Source organism: Dreissena polymorpha, chromosome 2 (assembly GCF_020536995.1).
Source record: "Dreissena polymorpha isolate Duluth1 chromosome 2, UMN_Dpol_1.0, whole genome shotgun sequence".
NCBI classification, from domain to species: domain Eukaryota; kingdom Metazoa; phylum Mollusca; class Bivalvia; order Myida; family Dreissenidae; genus Dreissena; species Dreissena polymorpha.
Window position 1 is genome coordinate 57,359,392 of NC_068356.1, and position 12,398 is coordinate 57,371,789.

At 35.4% G+C, this 12,398-nt stretch overlaps 1 protein-coding gene across 1 annotated transcript in view; it reads right to left on the reverse strand.

The window, feature by feature from the left end:
• The window catches only part of LOC127867170 (uncharacterized), an 8,023-nt gene extending 6,124 nt beyond the window's left edge, over window positions 1–1,899 (reverse strand). The window contains exons 1-2 of the mRNA XM_052408217.1: window positions 1,637–1,899; window positions 1–198 (exon numbers count right to left, since the gene is read on the reverse strand). The exon at window positions 1–198 is cut by the window's left edge and continues 246 nt beyond it. Of these exons, the coding sequence (XP_052264177.1) occupies window positions 1–170 (170 nt within the window). The 5' untranslated portion in view covers window positions 171–198; window positions 1,637–1,899. The remainder of the gene's footprint in view (window positions 199–1,636) is intronic.
• Window positions 1,900–12,398: the final 10,499 nt, after the last annotated feature.

Consider the following 12,398-nt stretch of genomic DNA (forward strand, 5'->3'; position numbering starts at 1 on the left):
GAGCGATGAAAATCAACGGAACTGCTTTCATAGTAGTCAAAGCTTTTCTCGCTGTCGCTGTGAGGACCTTGGTCGGATCCAGGTGTCGACCGCATAACGGCTTCATTGATTTTTGCCGGATTATTTTGCGGAAGTATTGTCGGTAAGTTCCCTTCTGTGTCAGCTGCCATTGCTCACGTGATATGTTTAAGTTTGTGTCTGAAAATGGGTAAGACATTTAACATGATATTGACTCAGCCATATTATATGTTTTAAATGATTCAGTTACTCTGATCATTATGAACTACGTGAAGTTGTTTATGGTCTATCAGTAAAAGGCTAATATTTACAATGCCGTATAACTGTTTAATACTTATATTTCCATCTTTATTTTGCAGTTGTTTAAACTGAGCGTTGCAAAAAATATATTCAACGCCAAGTATTATTTAAAGATTATAATATTGAAATATGAAGGGAAAAATAGAAATATTAGACATGACTGAATACCCCGAACGTGTAGGTAGTGTAACATTGTTTGCATTTCAATGAGTGTGTTGCTTCAAAAGTATCTTACATAAAGGGTAATTACGAAAATACTGTTAAAACAATGTCTGTTATAACAAATCCATGCATATACATGGTCAATACAAGCCTCATCACGTAGGATTTAATTGTCGACGGTGCTCTGTTATGTTGCGTATGCTGCATTTAAATGATGCGCACATAAATGTTTGCGTTTCGTTTGTTACAACCCTTTGGACTGCATTTCTTAGAGACTCGATTTTGCATTTACATGTATACTTGACAACTCTTTTTTATGAATACTTGTGTTAAAACTAAGAATAACATAACAAACCGTGTTTCCTATTTACTTTGCACGTTTAAGATTAACCCGTTTATGCCTTGCGTCCTGAAAAAAGGACTTTGCAAACAGCGTAGACCCAGATGAGACGCCGCATGATGCGGCGTCTCATCTGGGTCTGCGCTGTTTGCTTAAAGGAATTTCAGTAAGTAATATTCTAAATATAGAAATAAATATACTAGACATCCCTAATTTTGGTAATAAATTGGTCCAATTTAGAAGGATGGGAGAGTCCACTAGGCATAAATGGGTTGAAAGTACACATACACTTACAATCACGTGACGAACTTCAGAGTAAACTATTGAAGCAATATAATGACCATTTGTTAACACCTTAAAGATTGTATACTCGAAAATTGTTGAATCAACTTCGTTTTGTAACATTTGTGAATATCACTGATTGTACTATTCAGTCAATGTTCGCATAATGGCAAATACAGTGTAGAGTGCACCTTTCTGTTTTATCTTTGCTGAATAATCGTTTGGTCGATCTTCATGTGTTAAAGGTAATGTTTATTATAATATTAGCAACGTTGTGGTTAAACTGGGCTTTATACATGCGCGTTAAGTGGACTTCATCTGGGATTACATTTTATGCACGTGCATTAAGCCCAGTTTTCCCAGAGCGAGGCTCAAATATTCTGGCGGAAGCAGAATTTAGTATGAAACTTATATCCCGATACACTTATACATGTTTCATATACAATACAAATACAGTCGCTATATAGCAAAATAACACATGAACTTAATGTTTAAATATTACAATAACTTTAAGTAGAGTCTAATCTAACTTACCGTAATAAATTATCACAAATATTACTAAATCTATCCGCGGAAATGCAAAGCACGTTATTCTAACTTAAAATATCACACATTTCTACTTCGCTAAAGTTCGTCTATCGCGGCGGCTTATATCTCTAAACCCAAGCAGAATTAAGACCCTAGTATTCAGACAAGCTTAGCGTAAGCTGCAAAGAATAGCTCGCCGGGGAAGTTAGCTTTCTGTAGCGAAGGCCAGGATTAAATCGATCAATAGCGAACTAGGTCAGACGTGGAGTAAACTGAGCGCGCGCTGAACTTTAAAGCGTCGGCTGCATAATCCATAGCTTAGATTGTGGCTGTCTAGATCAGCAGACGATTTATGGAATACGGAGGATTCCGAAGATAGTCGATGTATGACGATTGAGATTGTTGCGGTCTACGCATAGTAAGTAGACATCGACCCAATCTCCGATTTGTTAATTTTTATATTTTCTTAAATATCGTGAATAAATGAACGAGTTATACACTATGAAAAGCGGTTGTAATATTTTAATGAGACATTTACAGAAATACAACAGTTTAATAAAGAAAAGAAAGAAAACGTCATCAACGGTGATTGCAGGTTGAAACAAATGAGACGCGTTCTGAGAAAACAGGGCTTAATGCATGTGCGGAAAGTATCATCCCAGATTAACCTGTACCTGCTAATCAGGGACGACACTCCGCTTTTATGGTATTTTTTGTTTAAAGGAAGTATCTTCTACACGAAAATCCAGTTAAAGCGGAAATTGTCGTTCCTGATTAGCCTGTGCGGACTGCACATGCTAATCTGGAACGACACGTCACGCACATGCATTAAGCCCAGTTTTCTTAGAACGCGATTTAAATATAAACGAGCCTCGCTCTTGAAAAAGAGGGCTTAATGCATGTGCGTTAAGTGTTCTCCCAGATAAACCTTTATAGTCCGTACAAGCAACTCATGGACGATACTTACTGTTTTTGTTGATTTTTTCCTTTAAAGCAAATCTGTTTTTAACGAAAATCGAGTTTAATTGGAAAGTGTCGTCCCTGATTAGACTGTGGACTGCAAGGGTTTATCTGGTATTACACTTTCCGCATATGCGTTAAATCCCGTTTTCAAGAGCGAGGCTTACATAAGGGAAACATGCCTATCAGATGGGTAGTCACTGAAACAAATCCGTGAATGGCTACTGATATCGGCGTAAGACTTAAAAAGTTGTCTCTTGTCACTATACCGACCGACTCTAGTTTTGATTTCGACTATAACGGGTTGTTTCCATTTTGAATTTTCCATAACGTTTGCTAAATTCAATTATATTCCCATATGGCCGACAAACCTACCCTTTATTTTTGGAAATGTTAGTTGTTAGCGGACTGGTGGTGAAGGTACCCGTAACGTTGACCGTTCAAAGGCGGTGATCCCTGTTTTAAACCCGTTTATGCCTAGCGTCCTGAAAAAAGGACTTTGCAAACAGCGTAGACCCAGATGAGACGCCGCATGATGCGGCGTCTCATCTGGGTCTGCGCTGTTTGCTTAAAGGAATTTCAGTAAGTAATATTCTAAATATAGAAATAAATATACTAGATATCCCTAATTTTGGAAATTAATTGGTCCAATTTTGAAGGATGGGAGAGTCCACAAGGCATTAATGGGTTAATAATAATTTTATTTTATATTAGTATTCTGTCTTAAAAGTACTATTTCCTGAAAGTATTTCTGTCCACAGTTATATGGAATACGGATGATAAGGCCAACCACACTTTTAAGAGATTGTAATTTCGAACATATCAAAATGGCATCGTTCTGGAAAACATTGTAACAAGAAATATCTTTAAAAAGGATATACGGCGTTGATTGTAGTTCGAGTTTGTGAAAGGTAAAGAGTGCAATAAATGAGATCAAGGATAGCGAATGTCTTTCTGTGCAGTTCTTAGCTGCATCACACGCAGTACGGGATGTTACGCGGAGTTTTCGCGGCTTATTTTACATTATTACATATTGCTGGTCATAAACCTATAGATGCAAAACAGAAAACCAGAAGAAGAATGGACGTGAAATTAAAACATATGAGTCAACCGGCCACACGCAAAGTATCCGTACATATTTTAAATATTTATACGCGCGTTCTTCGAACAAACCTATTTTAGTGGTTTGTCGGACATTGCTATTTGATTCGATTATTAACAGTAACGAGAATAATCGCGTTCATGCTTAATACATTAGTCAATATGGTGGAATAATTCTTGTTAAATTAATCAAAAATAATATTTATCATTGTATTGTTGAAAACACATTAAGAACCTATTATTGACATACCATAATTATATCGCCGAATATCTTCGTTTAACATATTTCTGGTCTAAAGAAAATCCCAGTTCACCTAGTTCACGCGATAGCGTCCATATTATATAACGATTATTTTACTGGCCGCGAACTCAGGTCAGCACATAAGGTAGTCGTGAAGACGCAGCGATGACCTGTAAATAAACTCTGACATTCACACACACTGGCCGCGAACTGACCCTGATACCTCGCGGGTTGAAATGCAATGCATTAAAGTGAGGCCACGCTTCAACTGCTCTTATTTACATGCTAACATGTTGACAGGAATATGGAAGTCAGAACTAAATATGAGAACATAGCCTTTAAAAGTACAAACGCTGTTGCGCTGGCAATCCTCTGAAAATAAAAGGTGCACGCACAAACTGTCCTGACGTCGAGAGTTAAGTGTAAAACTGTTCCATCTATTAAGCCTTTTCATTAGAGATACAATTGTTTCATGCAGTTAAACCATGTTACAAAGACGCGGACAATTGTTTCCAATGTCCTGGTGGTATACTCAAATAAGCCAATGGAATAAATGAAGTGTATTCATTCGTGTCTAGCCGCGGGAAATTGTATTTGAATTTTATTGGACACTTACACAGGTCAGGAAAGGTCAAAAGTGACGTTAAACAGCTACGTCGAAAAACAAGTAATAAATGACGACATTTTACGATTTTATGGGATTTTTCGTTTAAAGTACGTCTTTTTTTAAAACTTAAATCCACTTCAGGTGGAAAATGTCTTTCCTGCTTAACATGTTCGGACTGCACGTGTTAATCTGGAACACTATTTTGGTAGGTGCATAAACAAATGAGCCGTGCTCTGTGAAAAGCGGGTTTAATGAATGTTCGTGAAGTGTTGTCCCAGATAAGCCTGTGCAGTCCGCACAGGCTAATCAGGGACGACACTTTCCGCTTTCATTGTATGTTTCGTTTGAAGAATTTTGTAATAAAAACCCGAAATGTAATAAATTTTATCATGTCCATTAAATCAGAGATACAGACTTGTTTAGAAGTTATTTTCATGTTTAAATTAGTTTTAGAGTAGGTATTGACTGTTCCCCCGACCTTTGTTCTTATGGACTCCATCAACAAATCATGAAAATGTAATAATTTATTACAAAGTGGGTTGCGATGCATTATTACATTTCGGGTCGACAGTAACAACCCGTTTTGTAATAAAAACCCGAAATGTAATTAATTGTACCATGTTCGATCAAGTTTCAGATACAGTCTTGTTTAAATTCATTTTCAAATTTAAATTAGTTTTAGAGTAGGTATTGACACTGTATAGAGGAGGTATTTAGAGTAGGTATTAAGGGTAGGTATTCCCCCGACCTTTGTTCTTAAACAATATTTTTACAGAAATAACATTTTTTGATTTTTGAAATTCATTTCAGGAATGGTTAACGTCGGTCAATTACTGATTATTAGCATAGGTGCGTTTACGCACCTATGCTTATGGTATATACCACATTACGAAAATCCACATCGATCGGTTGCCCTTTATGAAGCCTTACCTGATCAAAAATCAGACGAAATATCTATTTAATTAAGTATATGGTCATTCTTACAATTTTTTTTGGAAACGTTTTTCTAACGTTTTCTTCCAAGAATATTGCTGACACCGTTTTTAGTGAATTTTTCTAAGACCGTTTTATGTCAAAAAATCTTCTTATAACCTAAAACAAATTTCGTTCGTAAAACAATTCTATCTGCACAATAAATCTCAATCACCTACGCAGTTGCCTCCCTTATACTAGAAGTTACTGACCGGGCGAAGCAAGGGAAGTAACTGCTGTGAGGCGTTTCTATAAAAATCTGCATTCAGAAATCTGTATTCAGAACTTAATCTGTTGTGCACGTCTGCATCTAACGCTTACAATAAGTTTTACGACAAAATCTTGACGCAGACGAATAGGGTAGCGTCTATTTTCATTTGTGAAAAGAATAGTTCGATACAGATCTGTCCGTGCTTAAATTTTGAAAGGCTTGGGTAATTATTTTTCATAAGCGTTTCAAACACTGATGTAAATGGAAAGATTATCTATTTAAATAGTCGGTAATTGTTTGAAATTATTGATTTGAGAAACTCGCGGATGGCGATATCGAACTACATTATACCACGTGACGCAATTCTTCCCTGTATCTTGCACCTATGCTTTTAACGCCATCGGCGCTCTCGTTCATTAAAGGGACTGTCAACCACAAATGACGAAACAAGAAAAGTTATAAAATACCGTATTTTTTTTACAATTATTAGTTGTTTATTGATTAAAATAAACTTTTCTATGATCACGATTGAATTAAAATCGATATTCCACCCAATCCAACAAATTTTCTTTTTATTTTATGCTCACAAATTAATATTTTTATACGGTTGCCAATCCGTTCAAACCCATTTCCCATTGGGCGCCACAAAATATCATTACCGCTTTTACAATAAGCGTTGCAAATAGTTCACAAGAAAACAAGCGTTAAACAATAACTTTTTGTATTAACAATGCAACACATATCAATTGAAAAGAAAAAAATAACACCGATAACATCATTTAAAAAATAAATAATCATATAATGACACAATTTGTTTATGTCATGTTGGCGTATTAATATGCGGAGTCTATTTATAGCGTAAATAACGCTAACAATGTCTTCGCCATTTTTATCAAAATGCACATGAAAGGAGTGTTAACAATTAAATGAAATTAACTGGGGAAAATCAACAGTCAGTGTTCGCGCCAATTTTATCACAAACTAGTTAATCGCTATCACTGTCTGGAATCATGCGAATACGCTTGTAGCGTGGTTGATCAAGAAAATCAGGCGAAACACCCGGTGTTGGTGTTGGAGATTTCACTTGTTGATTAAACACATTCTTCTGGGACAGACCCATTTCAGAGCTGTGAAAATTGAAAGTAACGTTGCCGTGGAAATTTGAGTTTACCCATCGGTAAATCACTCATTGACGTGGTTGCAGTTGCAGATGGAGAAAGATTCTGCTTTGCTACAGCAGTTTGGTTTGAATGGGAGAGAATCGTTGAAATCTGTTTTGATTGATCCTTGTTTATCCCACTATAGTAATTTAGACTATTGACATTTTTGTGGCCTGAAATTTGTACGATCTGGTGAACTGGGATGTTCTCATAATTTAATGTCTGGATTAAGTGTTTTCTTGCACTGTACAAAAAAAGTAATTTTATTGATAGTCTTGGCTATAAATTTGGAAAAAAATCAAAAGGAAACATTGCATATTACAATTAAAATAACGCTTTTGTAATTGCTTTGTGTCCCTTTGAAAAACTTCATCCCCAAAAAAATTCAGTGCATGGATCTGGAAAATCGGAGAAAGGCATCCTGCTGAAAATAAGGAATCTTGAACACACTGTGATAATTGCTAATTTAAAGGTAAGTGATCATTTTCTTTTTATTTGAGATATGTACGGTGGTACTAAGGTGACATTAGCGCTCCAAAAAAAAATAAGTCGGGGAAACACAAAATAAGTCTGTTTTCACGAGTTAATTTTTTTAGCTTTGATGTCACCTTAGTGCCACCATACATATGCAAATGAGTTAACTGTTAATTAATTCTACATGTATGGGGTGATTCTGGGCTCTGTTATCCCAGCATCCGCCTTCATCTCTGCCATGATGCCGTACAGCTTGTTTATACCAATTGCTGACCTCCTGAACCAGCCAAGCTGTGTGCTGTTGCATGGTGTAAGGAAGAACGGACTGTCATCTCCTCTCATTTCCACCGGCCGTTTGTCTGCATACAGCTTATACAGATGAACGGGGTCTCTGTTGGGCTCTTCGGGGACTGCATAAGTCCTTGGTTTGACTGACCTAACAAAATTAACTTTATTTGTGTATAAAATAGTAATACTGAATTCAAACGTTTCCACTAAGTTGCTTCAAACCATATAAAAACATATCAATGGCTTTTGTTTGGCAATTAATCATTAAGTTCATTAATTAACCATTAATTTATTGATCTTCTGTTACTTATGAGTCAGCCATAATTTTTTTTAATACATAAAACATTATTATATCATTATTAAGTTAACCATTTTGTTGATTTTGAATAATTTATAAATATAAGCATATTACATTAACATTAATTTTGCCATGTAAACTTTATAAGCCACTAATAATTATGACTATTAAATTAAATACTTAAATTAAAAGGCAATACATGATTTGATGAATTTAGTTCAATGTTTCAGACATAGAAATTAACCTGGTATTTCTTGGATTTTCCCCTGTTCTGGTCTTGGTCTGGCGCTCGGTATCGAGTGTGATGTACTCCTCGCCTGACTCAAAATCAACACCAAGTGTAACGTCCCCCCAGCAGAGTTTATGTATTTCATTTCCCATCTTCATGCCGAAATGGGTTGTGCAGATCATCCACAACGAATGAATCGAGGCTCTGGGACTAGAATCTCCTAGTATCTGGACTGAATACATTGCCTCGATGTGCTCTTTTGTAAGTGACACAGCCTCTCTGGGTTGATTCCCATAGCCTTGTTTTTTCAATGCCTTTTGTTTTCTTTTCATCACTTCCCAGACTTTGGCAAATTCTTTGTCATTCATGAGTGATAAACTACTGTTATTGTGTTTTAAATAGCGGTCAATTGAGCCGATGATGCCTCGCAGTGTTGTGGGCTCGTACTCACTTCCATCTTTTTTGGTGACACCCAACAAGAATTCACAAATCAGATTGTTAAACTCATGCGCAGGAATATTTTCAACATTTCCGGAGTCTTGTTTGTAAAGAAGAAATTGGTTGAAGAGTTTTATATCACTAACTGTTTTCCTTTTGGTGTTCATATTTTCATTTTCATTCAGGAAATTGTCAATATTGACATCTCGGAACTGCCGTTTCATGTTTGTTGCTGTGGCCGTTATTGCTGCAGTGGCTGTTGATGACTGTATCCCAGCAGAAATTGTTTCTGAAGCCCTTCCATATGTTTGGTTTGTTTCTGTTATGGATAACAGTATTCCTGATCATTACTTTTGTTGCTGCTGATACTGTTGCTGTTGTTTCCTCTGCTAAACTTGATGTCTCATTAAGATTTTCTGTATTTTCATTAAAATTATCTTCAAAATAAAAAATATCAGAGAACATTAAATTAATTTCATCGTTTTCCATTTCATTCATTGTTAAGCTTCAGAGTAAAGTCTTAAAAAGCAGACGACAGTGTGTACATGTATGTTCAAGGGAAGTTACTCCGTATATTGATATAAATATTCAAACTCCTCACAGCAGCTACTTCCCTTGGGCATTCGCCCAGTCATTAACTTCTAGTATCAGGGAGACCACTGCGTAGGAGATTGATAAATATTCATTGAAGAGTTCTCGCTCTTGGTGGAAGCATGCGTGGGGGTCACAATGAGGTAAAAAAAAATAGTTCCGTTAAAACAGTGAAAATTATCGAAAATTTTCACTGATAATTTTCACTGTTTTAACAGTGAAATTATCAGTTTTAATTCACTGATATTTCTCTATAAACCACCGGAAAGCATAAAATAAATATATATAATAATGTTTATTTGACACTGACATATGTAAAAGACTAATGAAATGATCTTCCTGTTTGGGTAAGCTTAGCTACATAGCGGTTTACATACAATAGAAATGGGCCTTGCTCTGTAAATAGGGGTTTAATGCATGTGCGTAAAGTGCCGTCACAGATTAGCCTGTGTAGTCCACACAGGCTAATAAGGGACGACACTTTGCGCCTTTATGATATTATTCGTTTCAAGAAAGTCTCTTCTTAGCAAACATCAAGTTAAGGCGGAAAGTGTCGTGTCTGACTAGCCTGTGCGGACTGCACATGCAAATCTTGGACGACACTTTACGCACATGCATTAAACCCCCTTTTCACATAGCGCGGCTCTTATGTTTAAATGAACATATCGTACTGAAACAGACGCCATGACTACTAGACTGACTGTTCAGGTGTAGTGAATTATTACGTCGGACCAGTGAACATTCAGTTATGTATACAGTCGGTCTCGTGTAAACTTCATGCATTATAAAAATAATTATGAACAATGATTAAATGTTAGGATGTTATATTATTATTATCCTTGATTCAGCAAAAGCAGTGCCTTAACACACATAGTTGTTAATTTTTACTAAGGTTAAGTTGAACAAAAAACATATAAGTTTGTAAATATCAAAGTTTTAATACAACGATATTAATAAAATATTATTTAAAGCTATTGATTACACGATATTGTCGCGAATTGACTAGCGAATAATTCTAATCGGTGCTACAAATTGATTATACGATCATTAATTGTTTAATTTTTGCTTTGTTACGTTTTCCTTCACGTGAATTTTAAATGAGTTGCACACTAAAGGCATCTTTCAAACTTCCATTCTTAACTTAGTACTAATTGCCTGTTACTTTCAGATACATGTATTCGAGGTTACTGCTATGTTTTTATTAACGTCGTTACTTGGTACACATCGAGCGTACATTATAGTGCTAATTATGACATGTAAATGTGTTTCATCATCCTGAGGTAAGTTATGTAATTGCAATATAAAGGACCGACTTGTTCGTAAAATTGTTCACAAGTAGCCTACAGTATACCTACATTTCATTAAACACGAAGTACGAATACAATTTACAACAGTGATTATATCAAATAAGTCTCACTCTGTGAAAAGGGGTGTTTAATGCATGTGTGTATATTTTCGTCCATTATTAGCCTGTGCAGTCCGTACAGGCTAATAAGGGGCGACACATTCCGCATGTATATTTTTAATTGAAGAAAGTCTCTTCATGGCAAAAATCCAGTATAGCCATTAAGAGTCGTCCTTGATTAACCCTTGCCGACTTCTAATAGCACAGAGTGGTGCAAACATTTTTTTGTTTTAACTCCATTGAACAACATTTTTTGGGGTTAACTCTGCTTATAAACAATTGTATTCAATAATATTGTTCAATTCTGGATAAAAAATGTATAATGCATCAAGATTGAGTACCTTTAACTGTTTCAATTGTATATATATATTATAATATAAGGTAAGAGGAATTTCTATCAAATTAGTAGTACTAATGCATTCGCTTAATGCATCGGAACCCACTTTGTAATAAATTACTACATTCATGATTTATTGATGGAGTCTATAAGAACAAAGGTCGTGGGAATACCTACCCTAAATACCTACTCCAAATGCATTCTCTAAACAGTGTCAATACCTACTCTAAAACTAATTTAAACTTGAAAACGAATTGAAACACGACTGTATCTGGGACTTTATCGAACATGGTACAATTGATTACATTTCGGGGTTTTATTACAAAACGGGTTGTTACTGTCGACCCGAAATGTAATAATGCATCGCAACCCAATTTGTAAAAAATTATTACATTCATGATTTGTTGATGAAGTCTATAAGAACAAAGGTCGGGGGAACAGTCAATACCTACTCTAAAACTCATTTAAACATGAAAATAACTTCTAAACAAGTCTGTATCTCTGATTTAGTGGACATTATTAAATTTATTAGATTTCGGGTTTTTATTACATAACGGGTTGTTACTGTCGACTCGAAATGTAATAATGCATCGCAACCCACTTTGTAATAAATTATTACATTCATGATTTGTTGATGGAGTCTAAAAGAACAAAGGTCGGGAGAATACCTACCCTAAATACCTACTCTAAATACCTACTCTAAACAGTGTCAATACCTACTCTAAAACTAATTTAAAATTGAAAATGAATTTAAACAAGACTGTATCTGGAACTTTATCGAACATGGTACAATTAATTACATTTCGGGTTTTTATTACAAAACGGGTTGTTTCTGTCGACCCGAAATTAATAATGCATCGCAACCCACTTTGTAATAAATTATTACATTCATGGTTTGTTGATGTAGTCTATAAGAACAAAGGTCGGAGGAACAGTGAATACCTACTCTAAAACTAATGTAAACATGAAAATAACTTCTAAACAAGTATGTATCTCTGATTTAATGGACACGATAAAATTTATTACATTTCGGGTTTTTATTACAAAACGGGTTGTTACTGGCGACCAGAAATGTAATAATGCATCGCAACCCACTTTGTAATAAATTATTACATTCACGATTTGTTGATGGAGTCTATAAGAACAAAGGTCGGGGGAACATTTAATACCTACGCTAAAACTAATTTAAACTTGAAAATAACTTCTAAACAAGTCTGTATTTCTGATTTAAAGGTGCCTTTTCACAGATTTTGGCATTTTTTAACTTATTCATTAAATGCTTTATATCGATAAATGTAAACATTGGATCGTAAAAGCTCCAGTAAAAAATCAAGAATAAAATTAAAAAAAGGAAAAGAGAATTGCCCGGACCAGGTTTCGAACCAGTGACCCCTGGAGTCCTTCCAGAGTCCTGAAGTAAAAACGCTCTAGCCTACTGAGCTATTCTGCCGAGTAC